The sequence below is a fragment of the Schistocerca americana genome, chromosome 1 (assembly GCF_021461395.2).
Source record: "Schistocerca americana isolate TAMUIC-IGC-003095 chromosome 1, iqSchAmer2.1, whole genome shotgun sequence".
In the NCBI taxonomy this organism is placed as follows: Eukaryota; Metazoa; Arthropoda; class Insecta; order Orthoptera; family Acrididae; genus Schistocerca; species Schistocerca americana.
Genome location: NC_060119.1, coordinates 783,042,261 through 783,056,416, shown reverse-complemented (window position 1 = coordinate 783,056,416; position 14,156 = coordinate 783,042,261). Strand labels below are relative to the sequence as shown.

Below are 14,156 nucleotides of genomic sequence, written 5' to 3'. Positions count from 1 at the left end.
ATTTTAAAATGAGTTTCATTAGTTTGGAAGTTTTTAATTTTCTGATCTGATTAATTCACCTGAGCGATGCTGCCCCCATTTGAAAACATATGGGAACTGAGAAACAGGAAGCAGAATTAATTTATCTAAATATAAATTTGTAAAGGTAAATATTAGTACACTGCAGTGTCCATGTATTGTTGTATTAAAGGACATTCCAGAGTTACAGCAATCACAGTGTGTTTTAGTGTATTAATAATGTTCTGTCGGCGTTACTAAACAGTGATTCAGAAAGGTTTTATTCAGTCTTTACAGTTGACACTTGCATCAGCAGGCATGATACATAATTATGTATTTGTGTGTTATATACACCACTGCTTTAACCAATTGATTTTCCACAAAGTTTGTCAAATTACATTGACAACAGTATTATTTCAAAATTATCTGAGTACAATTAAAGCAATTAAATTATTCAGCCAGAGTAAACAATATTGCCATGAAAGATCTGTAACAACTGTAATTCTTGTATTTATTAATATTTCCATGTCACAAATATTTTAGTTGAGTGAGCTGTAATTGCCATTCTTGGAAGTGAGTTGTATGTTTTCCCAAATGCGATTCGGTATTATTTGGAATAAACATTGTTTCCAGAATCCGTAGATACACAATCACACAGTCAAATCAGGAACGAGAACAAACATGACACTGCTGTCAAACCTCTCCAACAAAGGTTTTTCCTAAACAATACTTTGGTTGATAAGTATCTTCTACTGGGATCCTTACTACTGTTGGCAAACTTAACTAGATCAGCTTACAATATCTGCTCAGACACGGAATTATTTGCTTTGTATGGCAATCTCTGGTTACAAGATGGTGCACCATCACACTGAAAATTTGGGGGAATGTCAAGGACTTCTTGTGTCCCAAGTGCATTTGTCCAACTATATTTTTTCCCCTTTTTTTTGAGGGAGATGGGGGGGAGGGGAGCAGGCATATCAATGACAATGGTGAAGATTACTCCAACCGACAAGCTGAATGGTTGTATCAATCAAGTTTTTCACGACATGACACAGAATTGAGACATGCTCAAATAAGTTGGGCGGTCAACACTAAGTTGGTATGAACTGTGTAATGAGGTTCAAAGCAAACTGTTTTGAACATATTCGGACATAGACTGTTGAAAAGAATTTGGGGAACACATGTATCAATGCCCGTTATATTACTCTCCTTTGATGCAGATGGTACCTGTGGTCTTATTGCTTAGTTTGAGATCTTTGCTTTCAGTATAGGCAACAATTAAAATCATTTGCCACTTAATAGCTGTGTTATGCATTACGGTGTCAGGTGATGCCTCAGAAGGAAGTGAGTACTGGTGTCCCAGTGAGACACTTAGATGATGCTGCAATCAACATCTTAATGCAGTGCAAGTTGCAAGGAAGGTCTGTGTGATCCAAAAAGTATGGACTTTTCTTTGTGTTGTTGCAGACGTCAATGCCTCTTCATGTATGCTGCTTATGTTTTAGGTTGTGGACATAATACAGGAGACAGGTCAGTACACAAGACGAGTTGGATAAGGTCACAGACACATTACAACCCCATGTGAAGACATATCTGGCCATTTCTGTATGGAGCATTATAGATACCAACAGATCACTGCAAGATGTTCTCAGAAGGTCCACTGAATCCAATCAGATTGTAATGAACAGGTTACAAAAAAGGACCTTATCATCCAGACATCCTTTTCATGTACCCCCATTTGACATGGTATCTTGCAGCTCGCCTTGAGTGCCGCCGTTCCCACGTCAACTGGTAACTTCTTCACTGGCGAAATGTGCTATTCACAGACAAGTCCCGATATCCTCAGACACAAGGTGTGGCTGCATTTGTGTGTGGAGACCTGTGGTGAGCAGTACCTGCCAAATGCTGCCCAGGAAATCGACATATTTCCAAGGTTCTGTGGTGATGTGAGGTGGCCTCAGTGTTGGCAGCCTTACACTGGTTGGTTGATTTGGGGGATAGAACCAAACAGCGAGGTCATTGGTTCCATCGGATTACAGAAGGATGGGGAAGGAAGTCGGCCATGCCCTTTCAAAGGAAACATTTCAGCACTTGCCTGAAGCAGTTTAGGGAAATCATGGAAAACCTAAATCAGGATAGCCAGATGCAGGTTTCAACAGTCGTCTTCCTGGATATGAATCCGTCCTCCCAAATACAAATTCAGTTTGCTAACCACTGTGCCACCTCACTCAGTGCAGTGCAGACATACAGATCTTGTCACGTTACTGCCAAGCAGTACATCTAACAGATCCTGTTGGACCATGTGGTAGCTTCTTCATATGGTGGTGATCCCAAATTCCTTTTAATGCCAGGGCCTGTGGCAGCCCTGAATTCCTTCTAATGCCAGGCCCCACGTTGTAAGCATCAGCGGAGATGTCTTGTGAACACTGGACACTGAAGTAATGGACTCGCCAGCGGGGGACATGCTTGCCAGACATGTTTATGTTCCTCCTGTACTGCCACAGAATCCAAAAAACTCATTGAAGAATGTGAATACCACAGGGTAACCTCTATAGACTTCTGCCGTGTAATGGTCAGGCAGTGATATATGATCATGGAGGGCATACATGTTACTGAAGCTGTTAAAAGTCCAATGAAAAGCACCTAGGTGATGGGATGAATGAATGTTTCCACTTTGTTTTCAACAATTGTCATATATTCCAGTTCTTTGTATGTAAACAATAGAGGCTGAAATGATTTAATTCATTGGGAACTTAACTTGTGAAAGATAAAAGTGTAATTGGGTCACATACCCAGTCCTCAATTAATGCCCAACAGAGTATGACCCAATGTCATGTCACCCCAATTCTTTTGAGCTGTGTATTTTTAGTGAATTTTAATTTGTGCGCTTTTTTTTCCTTCTTCTTCTTCTTCTTCTTAAAAACACATGAATGTTACACATGTGGAAATCAAATGCCAAGTTAAAAAGAGTGTTCCACAGTTAAAAATTATCCTATTGGTGTGATCTATTACTCCTCCAAGATTGTCAGTGAGTTCCTGAAACTTACTGTATGTAGCTGTGAATGGGTAATGAGATATGTTAAAAGGTAAAAGACTTGTACTATATTGGCTGGGACAGACCTTTTACTTCCTATTCATTTTTATCAGTATTTTCACGAAAAAGTCTAACTACTAAAGCTTCAACAGTTGGAAAACTCTCGATGTTCTTTTACATAATAATTTTGGAAAAACTTATGTATTTGCAAATTACATGCAATACTAACTACATCAATTATTTTATGTTAGTGCTTTATGCACTTTGTGTTCGTATTTCATTTCTTCGTGTCTGTAAATTTATATATTGTACAAAACAAATACAGAGATTAAGAATTAGTGAGCCCTAATAATATGCAGGAAAATATAAAACAGTAACAGTTAACAACAATTAACAAGTGCAAAGCTTTCAAAACCATTACTACACTGATTACTATCCACAGGGCAAACATTTTGTGCATTATGAATTTACAGAATAACTGGCTATACAGAATGAGCAACAACTATGCTCAATTACACTAATTCACTTCAACTGGTATAGAGAAATCCAACTTGTTTATCATATCTGTATATAACAACTTACTTTTGTATAACAATGAGAGAGAGAAATCTGTAATTTCGTAAGTTTTGAAGTATTAAGTTTCTTACAAAGTCTACATAACAGTAAGAAATTTACTGCCAATTCTCCGGAAGTTATGCGGCTAATCCAACTGGAAAACAGGAATGAATGACTGCCTGCTTAACTGAAAGTCCCAACTTTACTATTTATAAGCTCTTTGGAAAGTGTCTCTCATATCATTTGGCGATTATTATACCTTACTTCATATTCTACTCATATGCTTCATTTCATTTAAAAACTGTTGTGACTGATTCAAGTAAATACGGTAACTAAAATAAAAAAATCAAGTGTTTTACAACAGATACATAGTTTTACTTGCATTTGTGTTGTTGAGCTCTTGGATTTCAGAAGCACCAAAAGTACATGGTGAGTCATTAACTACTGCCACAAGGAATAACTCTGAAAGTATGATGTGAGCTGAAAAGTTTGTGGGACAAAAGTTGCATGGGACAACAGGGGCCATAATATATGATGATGGTTTTTTCTTGCTAGGTGAGGTCGCTTCAGAGGTCAACTTTTTTTAAAAAAATGGGATGCTTTAGTTTGGTACGGTAGCGGCTATTGAGATGAATCCAATGATGTGTAACAGTGAGGTCTTTGAAGGTCAAGGAAGGTCACGAAGGTGGCACAAACATCCGTTAATAGAAGGTGTTCAAAGTGATGACCATTGGTATCAATGTGGTGTTGAAATTATCTTAGCGTGGATTGGGTGGTATTCCTTATCACATTGGCACTTATCGAAGCACATGCTCTGACAATTCTCTCTCACATATCTCCAGGTGTACTTGGAACATCTTTTTAAACAATGTCTTTTACGAATCCCCACAAGAAAAAAATCCAGATGTGTCTAGTCTGGTGAATAAGCTGGGCACGACCCATCTTCTCCACATCCAATCCAATGATTTGGGAATTGTCTCTGCAACTCATTCCTAGCCATCAGCAAAAAATGTACTGGACACCCATCGTGTTGATACAACATCCTGTTCCTTGTTCCTAAAGGTATTTCTTCCAATAACAGACCTAATGTTTCTTGCAGGAATGTGGTGTGCTTCCTTAGATGAAATAGGGGCCTATAATTCTGTCCTCCAGAATCTCACACCACACATTCACCGAGCATGGTTCTTTATGTGCAACTTGCCGCAGCCAACATGGATTTCAGTTTCCCTATAATGTGTGTGATGCCAATTAACATTTCCATAATTCGTGAATGTAGCCTCATCGGTAAAAAAAAAAAAAAAATAATAATAATAATAATAATAAAGGATCTCTAACCACAGTGGCACGAGTACCAGTTTCCATTTCCTCGTTAGTAACTTTCCTTTGCCGGCTATGTTTCGATGCGTTAAAGATCCAGTTGTTCTCAATTTATCATAAACATATTTAAATGTATGACATTTAGGGTGAGTACGATGAGGATATCTTTCAGCGTGTAAGTCTCTAGCTCTCACTGAATTTCGTTGGCATTCTCTGTAATTGAAAAGTATATAGACTTGTTCTTCCAAGGAATACATCATTCACATTCACTTGATTCAACGATACTAGTTTTACCATTCTTATTAGTGTCATATTTCAAAACCGTCGAATGGTGATTACATGTCAATGGCATGTTAGATTGATATGCCATATTTAGTAAATATTTACTATTTGCACAATATACGAGAGAGAATTGTCAGAGCATGTGCTTTGATAAGTGTCGAAGTGATGAGGAATACCACTGAATCCATGATAAGAAGATTGCAGCGCTGCACTGATACTGATGGTCATCACTTTTCAACATTTTCTGTAAATGCACGTTAATGCCACCTTTTAGACCTACGTTGACCTTCAAAGACCTTACTCTTACTCTTCATTGGGTTCATCTCGATAGCCACTATCAGAAAATAAATACCAAATTATAGCATCCCATTATAAAAAAAAAAAGTTAACCTTCGTACCTCTGAGGTGACCCCACCTAGCAAGAAAAAAACCAATGTCATGGTATGGCCCCTGTTATCCCATGCAACATTTGTCCCACAAGCTTTTCAGCTACTATCATCCTTTTGGACTTATTCTAGGTGGCAATAGTTAGTGACTCACCCTGTATATTCTTTTATCAGCATCACTGCATTCTCTTCAGCCCAGTCCACCCCTCATTCAGTTCATGTCAACAATGGAAGTAGTGCACATGCAGAAAAGCAGACGAATATTCTCTGTGCTGCAAGTACCGAAGAGGAGGAAACATGAACTTCCTTTGATAACTCACTAAAATAATTACAACCAGTAGAGTATACACTAACACCAGCAAAAGCGAACCACACAACTGAGTACTGCTCACTTGTGCTTGCCCAGCTTTTACACCAGAAAGGATTAGCCCTCGCAGATGCTCGTTCACTTAAGTTTGTCCCGGTATAAAATGAGCTTATAGGGAATACTGTGCAAAATTTAATTCCAACTGGAGAGGGCCATGTGGGGATTATTCCTAAAACTGGTCCACTTAATATAGAATAACCATATCAGAAAAGAGCACTGTCTTACAAATTAACAGATCTGCTATTTCTCTCTTACTTTATTTAATGTTTGTATTGACAATGTTCATAACTTAACACAGTGGCTCAACAGAATAAGCCTTCATTAATGAATTCACTTCTTGAGACTGATGACCTCAACCCAATTTTATAACAAAAAATAATTCACGAACGTAATCTGTATTACATGTAATATGATATTATAACTCTCAAGACTATAACAATGACTTGATAACAGAATTCTGGTCCACTTACCCACTACAATTACCTTGGTTATGACTTGTCTTGTGACAACATACAACACAAAATGAGCAACAGGTACATAAACATGATGAGCTGTGAATAAAATTTTAAAAGATGGTTGTTGTTCTGGTGTTGCTACATGGAAGTGATTAAAATATATTAAACAAGAAGACATTCACAATGCAGAAATGAAATTTTTAAGTTACCGAATTGCATGAAAGGAGAAAAAAAATCAGAAATGGAGACATTAAGAAAACCCTACCGATAGGTTGGGCATAAATAATGTTTTTTTTTTAAGAAACAGAACAAAATGAAATGAACAAAAAATAATGGACTGGCTAAGAAATGTCAAAGAAATGGCAAATCAAGGCAAAGGTGTGAACTGTAAAATCACTTAATATACGAAGGGAAAAAGTTGAAGAAGAAGAAGAAGAAGAAGAAGAAGAAGAAGGTCAACAGTTACAAAACATTCCCCTACCTGATCAGCTCCAGCTTCCAGCAAAAACCGCACCATGTCTAGATGTCCCTTATAGCAGGCAAGAGTCAGTGCAGATTCCTTAAACTCATTGGAGTGGGTATTGATTCCCGCACCATGTTCCAACAGAATCTGTCGTGAGAGGAAAATTAACTGCAATGTCACTGCATTCTTTTCTCGAAAAGATTTTTTTAGTGTGTGAAACATTTTACAGAATTAACTTCAATTACCCTTGCAACACCAACATGACCCGCACTGGCTGCTTCCATCAGGGGAGTATGGCCATTTTCATTATGATCTTCAACATTAGCAGAGTTTTCAAGAAGTGTCCTTACCACTTCTTCATGGCCTCCAGCACAAGCATACATTAAAGGTGTGTTGCCTGGAAAAGAACCATGGTGTGAGATTCATGCAAGTCCACTAAACAAATTTAGAGCAAAATGGCATGAAATTACCTGACGATGACTGGGCATTCACATCAGCAGAGTGTGCAATGAGTAATCTCACTATATCTACATGACCCGCTGATGCAGCTTCCATCAAGGGTGTGCAGTCACCCTTGATCCCTCGATCCTCTACATTGGCATGCATGGCCAGTAACACCTATAGAAAGAAAAATAAAGCTTAAAAACCACTGACTGACTGACTGACTGACTGACTGAAATTCCACTCCTAAGGGGGTTGAAAAAGAGGATGAAAATTTTTTTTAACACATTGCTATTACAATACTGAAGCTAGAACTACGAAAACTGGTATTCTGTTTCTCATTCAGAAATTTTAAAAAATACTTGTTTCAGCATTTCTGGAAATTCCAACCACTAAGGAGGTAGATTAGTGGATGAAAGGCTATAAAATTAAAAAAAAGGATTATTGAAGAACTACTAAGGCATTTTTAAAGCTACACCTATGAAAACTGGTATTTGACTTCTTGTTTGGAAATTAAAAAAAAACATGTTTCACTATTTTTGGAAATTCAACCCCTAAGGGGAGTGAATAGAGGATAAAAATATTTAAGAAAATATTTCATTATATTAAAAACCTTTCCAGCAAAGCCTATGTAATTTGGTATTAGCAAATTCTATGTAATTTGTTATTTCACTTCCCAGTTAGATGTAAAGAGATGCGTGTGTCAAGAGCTTAAAGGTTCTGTGTAAATATCGCCACAAGCACCCAAAAGGCATGACTGACAAAAACCTTTGACTCCAGCTACCAGAATCGCTTTTGGTCATGAGTACATTTGGGTAAGACCACGCTTCTATGGTCTTAAGGTGTAAAGTTTAGATGTTGCAGTTTGCGAAGAACATAAAAATTTGGATAACGGAAAAAATCTGCACAGACCATACAGTCTATGTGAGTGAACCAGCAGGTGCTAAGCTAGTAAGAGTATAAAAGCATTAACCATGTGGCTTTCGTAATTAAAACATACCTGAGCTAGCTCGTAGTAACCGGCCGAACACGCCAATGAGAGCAAGCTCTCCCCCTCTTCCGTCGTCTCGTGGACACTTCTCCCTTCTGTCAGCAGTTTGCGTACTGTTCCAACGTCTCCGTCAGTACAAGCCTCAACTAGTGACCTATTAAGAAGTTTAAGGAACAAAAATTAAACAGCTGTAATTTTTTTGTTCAAATCTAAAGCATTTTTATGTCACAATTACTGCTACAATAGTTATAGTTAATGAGTTCACTTTTCTGCACATTGCTTTGTGGTGTTCTTTAGAAGATGTCAACTTGCTTATTTGGTACTTTAATTACATTTCTCCAGAATCTTCTATTGACTGTTGACCTTGCTGGTGCTAACAATTTGCTTTGACTCTCTTCAGTCTTTTGTTGTCAAGGGCAGTATATCACATGACACTCCAGCCAATACTGTCACTGAGCCACATCTGGCTGGAGGGTGTGCTTCAAGATGTGCATAGGTATTTAGCTTCTCTCTTCATGTCAATTTCGGCATGGTGAGAGTAGTTGGTCACTATAGTGTTCATTATGGATTGCGTAATGCAAATACAGCAGGTATTATGTTAAGAAATGACAATCATAGTTTTCAAAGCAGATAAATACTATGGAGAGTCCGAAGCAGAAACAGTGGTGTGATGTAGTGCTCAGCTCAGCATTGTATCTTGTCCAAGATCTTGTAAGAGACATGAATTGGTCACCTCTTACATGCAAACTTTCTAGCAAATCAACAGTTATATGGTCACTCAACACTCCTGCAGTTCAAGCTGTTAAGGCAAGTTTTGTTCCAATCTAGTCCTCTTTGATTACTGCCATGTCAATATGCAAAATGGCTACAGCAATCTTTCGTTTCCTTAGCAAACAATCATATTAATTGCATTATCATAGTGGACAGCATTTTGTTGATGGCTTTCTTGAATCACATAGTACATGATAAACCTGTTTTTATTGTGCAACTCACTTTTCTTTTTGGAGCCTGTAAATAGCCTGAATAGTTCTTAATTACATGCTTTATCTACTTTAGTAATAATCAACAATTTCAAAACATTATGAGTATCTCTTCAGAATTTAACTTGGTTGAAATATCTCACTTGGTACTAATGGATCATCAATATTTACAATTTCTTCAGGATAGCAACAATAAAGGAAATTGTCAACTAATTTCTCTTTGAATACAGCAAGACTGAATTCTCAGCAAACAGGTATTCAGTTTGGGTAAATTTTTAATCAAAATGGAGCCTTCTGAGAAGTTCTTGACATATACCTCCTAAGCACTGTCTTTCAAGATCATGTCTCCCAAATTTTCAAGTGTCAACTTAATCAAGTTCACAAGTGATGGAAAGTTTAAATCCCCAATGTATTTTATTTACACTATTTGAGCAAAAGTTTTTGGAAACCCCTATGTAATGTAGATTTGATGGCTAGATGTCATAGACATGGACCCAACAGTCTAAGTGGAGGCAGGGAGTATTCTCTCATGGTTTCATCAGCAAAGTAGGAGCAGTAATAGCAGGGTCAGGAGAGGTCAAGATAGACCAGTCACTGGATATAACACAAGTAAGAAACCCAACAAGGACATCTCAACCTTACTAAAGCTGCCCAAAACGACAACTGGCAACTGGAATCACTCAACAGAGAAAAGTCCGCTGGACCTGACGGGATACCAATTCGATTCTACACAGAGTACGCGAAAGAACTTGCCCCCCTTCTAACACCCGTGTACCGCAAGTCTCTAGAGGAACAGAAGGTTCCAAATGATTGGAAAAGAGCACGGGTAGTCCCAGTCTTCAAGAAGGGTCGTCGAGCAGATGCGCAAAACTATAGACCTATATCTCTGACGTCGATCTGTTGTAGAATTTTAGAACATGTTTTTTGCTCGAGTATCATGTTGTTTTTGGAAACCCAGAATCTACTATGTAGGAATCAACATGGATTCCGGAAACAGCGATCGTGTGAGACCCAACTCGCTTTATTTGTTCATGAGACCCAGAAAATATTAGATACAGGCTCCCAGGTAGATGCTATTTTTCTTGACTTCCGGAAGGCGTTCGATACAGTTCCACACTGTCGCCTGATAAAGTAAGAGCCTACGGAATATCAGGCCAGCTGTGAGGCTGTATTGAAGAGTTTTTAGCAAACAGAACACAGCATGTTGTTATCACTGGAGAGACGTCTACAGACGTTAAAGTAACCTCTGGCGTGCCACAGGGGAGTGTTATGGTACCATTGCGTTTCACAATATATATAAATGACCTAGTAGATAGTGTCGGAAGTTCCATGCGGCTTTTCGCGGATGATGCTGTAATATACAGAGAAGTTGCAGCAATAGAAAATTGTAGCTAAATGCAGGAAGATCTGCAGCGGATAGGCACTTGGTGCAGGGAGTGGCAACTGACCCTTAACATAGACAAATGTAATGTATTGTGAATACATAGAAAGAAGGATCCTTTATTGTATGAGTATATGATAGCGGAACAACACTGGTAGCAGTAACTTCTGTAAAATATCTGGGAGTATGCGTGCGGAACGATTTGAAGTGGAATGATCATATAAAATTAATTGTTGGTAAGGTGGGTACCAGGTTGAGATTCATTGGGAGAGTCCTTAGAAAATGTAGGCCATCAACAAAGGAGGTGGCTTACAAAACACTCATTCGACCTATACTTGAGTATTGCTCATCAGTGTGGGATCCGTACCAGATCGGGTTGACGGAGGAGACAGAGAAGATCCAAAGAAGAGCGGCGCGTTTTGTCACAGGGTTATTTGGTAACCGTGATAGCGTTACGGAGATGTTTAACAAACTCAATTGGCAGACTCTACAAGAGAGGCACTCTGCATCGCGGTGTAGCTTGCTCGCCAGGTTTCGAGAGGGTGCGTTTCTGGATGAGGTATCTAATATATTGCTTCCCCCCACTTATACCTCCCGAGGAGATCACGAATGTAAAATTAGAGAGATTCGAGCGCGCACGGAGGCTTTCAGACGGTCGTTCTTCCCGTGAACCATACGCGACTGGAACAGGAAAGGGAGGTAATGACAGTTGGGTGGCTTGCGGAGAATAAATGTAGATGTAGATGTAGGTTCCAAAGGGAAAACATGAAGGAACAACCGCAGCTAAACCAATACCAGAGAGATCTCGTGTACAAAAGGACAGGGGCTGTCAACCACTGCAGAAAGTGTTTGTAAAAATCACATTAAATCAGTGAAATAAATCACTGTAGTTCCAAACTGCTACCAGCAGTCAAAACACACTGTGCATAGTGAGTTCAGATGAATGGGGTAAAATGGTTGATCAGCTGCTCATAAGCCACTTATTTCAAGAGTCAATGCTAAGTGATGATTGAGGTGGTGCAAAGAGCAACAGCACTGGACAATGTATGACTGCTGATGAGTCATTTGGAGTGAAGAATCATGCTATATCCTGTGACAATCCTAGGTTAATTGTCAGGGTTTTGGTAAATGCCTGGAGAATGTTACCTGCCATCATGTGTAGGGCCCACAGTGTAGTACAGCACTGGTGGTATTACAGTACTGCGAGTTTTCCATGGTTCGGATGTTGTCCCTTTATTGCACTAAAGAAAACACTAAATGCGGAAGGATATGAACACATTTTCTAGCATTCTGAATTATGTACAATAGAGGGTCAGTCTGGAGACAGCAATTTTATCACGATGACAATGCACCCTGTCATAAAGCAGTATTTGTGGGGCAGTGATTTGTGGACAGTAACATTCCTGAAATGGACTGGCTTGTCCAGAGTCCCCACTTGTACCCAACGGAATCCCTCCAGTCATGAGTTATTTATGCTAACTTTGCTCCAAACCCCCAGTGTCTGACATCACTACCTTTATTGGTGATGGCTCCTGACAGACATGCAGATACCTCAATGAACATGTCTCCAGCAGAGTTTACGTTGTCATGAGGGTGAAGGGTGGACACACATTAATTTGCATTGCCTAGCAACTATGCACGAACCTGGCACAAGTTGCAAGCTGCCTATCCAACGGCTTCCAAAAAAAAATCAATAAATAATTTTTTTTTTCCATTTTTGTGTAATTATTGACCAAATCTGTAATTTAAAATTCTTTCATAAGCTAATCAGTAAGAGATTTAATATTATGTTAAAAGTTTGACAATAAGACAAATAAATGTTACAGTTACAAACTTGTGTGTGCGTCTTGAGGCAGATTAACTCAGAGTAACTGACCATGTGCAAATACCAAGACCTTGAGAACACTTAGCAATTTGCAACTTTATCCATTGACAGTCCCCCTAAAATGATTAAAAGAAGAAAAAGTTTGCAGCTTACTACATGTCTGCTGGCTAAAAGCTGTAAGTGTGAAACAATCCTCATGTGCCTGTCTTAAACTCAACGGTTCACCTTACATTGAGGAACAATCTATCCTTTTCCTAATATTATTGAAGTTCCAACCTGGAGTTTCCATCGTTTTCAGTATACGAAGCATGTTTGACGTGGGAAGTAACAACAGCTTTGATGGCATTATTAAACATGGTGGTTTCCACTTATGGGTGCAGAAAATCTATTTACTTATTATGAATGCAATTTTGAGTATTACTGATCTAGAAGCAGCTAGAGTTCACAAAAGTATCATTGGTACTAAATAAAACACCAGAAACAAAGGGCAAATGGTACCTACAATAGTAAGGAAAAAATTAAAAAAACAGATATAAATACATAAGAGCGCAAATGTACTGAGAAGCTGTTGCTCGTATGTCACGAGGCACACTTGGAAAATACTGTTAACTGCACAATCAAATGCTTTCGAGAAGGCACAGAAAATACCAGTGAGCAAATATTTTGTCCTTTAAACTTTGTGTAATTTGGCTCAAAAACTGAAAATTGGGATATTCTGTGGAGAGACCCTTTCGAAATCTACATTATTTTGAGATTTTTATGTTACTGTTCTAGTGCACATTATCTTTTCCAGTACCTTTGAGGTGGCAGTATGCAATGGAATTCGTCTATTATTCAAATCTTTTTTACTGCCTTTCTTGTAAATGGGTCGGACCGTAGCATATAGGGGTCTGACAATACCATACATACTTCAGTCTGTCTGAAAATATGCCGCCTAAAAGGTTTCTGCCATTTTACTGTTGAAGTATCATCTCATAAAAGAAACTGCAAAATAACACACACACACACACACACACACACACACACACACACACACACACAAAATTTGGGCAACAAATGTAAAGAATGAAGTGCTAACTTCCGCATCTGAATTTTTTCAGTTACAAAACTGGAGAGGTTTCCATGGCCAGTTATTTAATACACCAGGTTGTAAAAGTAGCTGCCTATAGGAATAGAGAAATATTTCACTGTTAATAACTGAAGATTCTTAAACTGTATTTTACCAAAAAAAATTCTTATGAACTCACGGGATTTACAGTGAATGTAAACAAAGTCCCTTTAGCTGGTATGTAGTATTTTATTGGCAACACTACCAGTTTTGCACCATTACAGGTGGAACAATTAGCCCTCAAACAATCACTGAAACTATGATGTCCCATAGTTCAGTTTCAAATCAAAAATTTTGTCAATACTAAAATTGGAGTTAAGAATGCACAGGGTGGTGAGACCATTAAGGTAATGTGGAAACAGCAAGCATTTGTTATGTAAATGCTACAGAATAGTAATTGGTGCTGTTGTACTAGAAGCTCACATTGGCAAACATTCACCCCGAGTTTGTACCATGTATCATGTGATTCCCAAGGCTTTTTTGCAGACATACCTTAATAAAAGATATAAAATCAGTAACAGCAATAGCTGTCGCAGGTGTTTCCTGTACTCGTTCTACATCTGCTGGAGCAAAC

General features: G+C 38.5%; 1 protein-coding gene across 1 annotated transcript in view; it reads right to left on the bottom strand.

Annotated features, from left to right (window-relative positions):
• The window catches only part of LOC124594193 (ankyrin repeat domain-containing protein 17), a 256,867-nt gene that overhangs the window by 202,069 nt on the left and 40,642 nt on the right, over positions 1–14,156 (bottom strand). Inside the window, exons 4-7 of the mRNA XM_047132555.1 lie at positions 8,298–8,442; positions 7,327–7,474; positions 7,102–7,253; positions 6,875–7,003 (exon numbers count right to left, since the gene is read on the bottom strand). Of these exons, the coding sequence (XP_046988511.1) occupies positions 6,875–7,003; positions 7,102–7,253; positions 7,327–7,474; positions 8,298–8,442 (574 nt within the window). The remainder of the gene's footprint in view (positions 1–6,874; positions 7,004–7,101; positions 7,254–7,326; positions 7,475–8,297; positions 8,443–14,156) is intronic.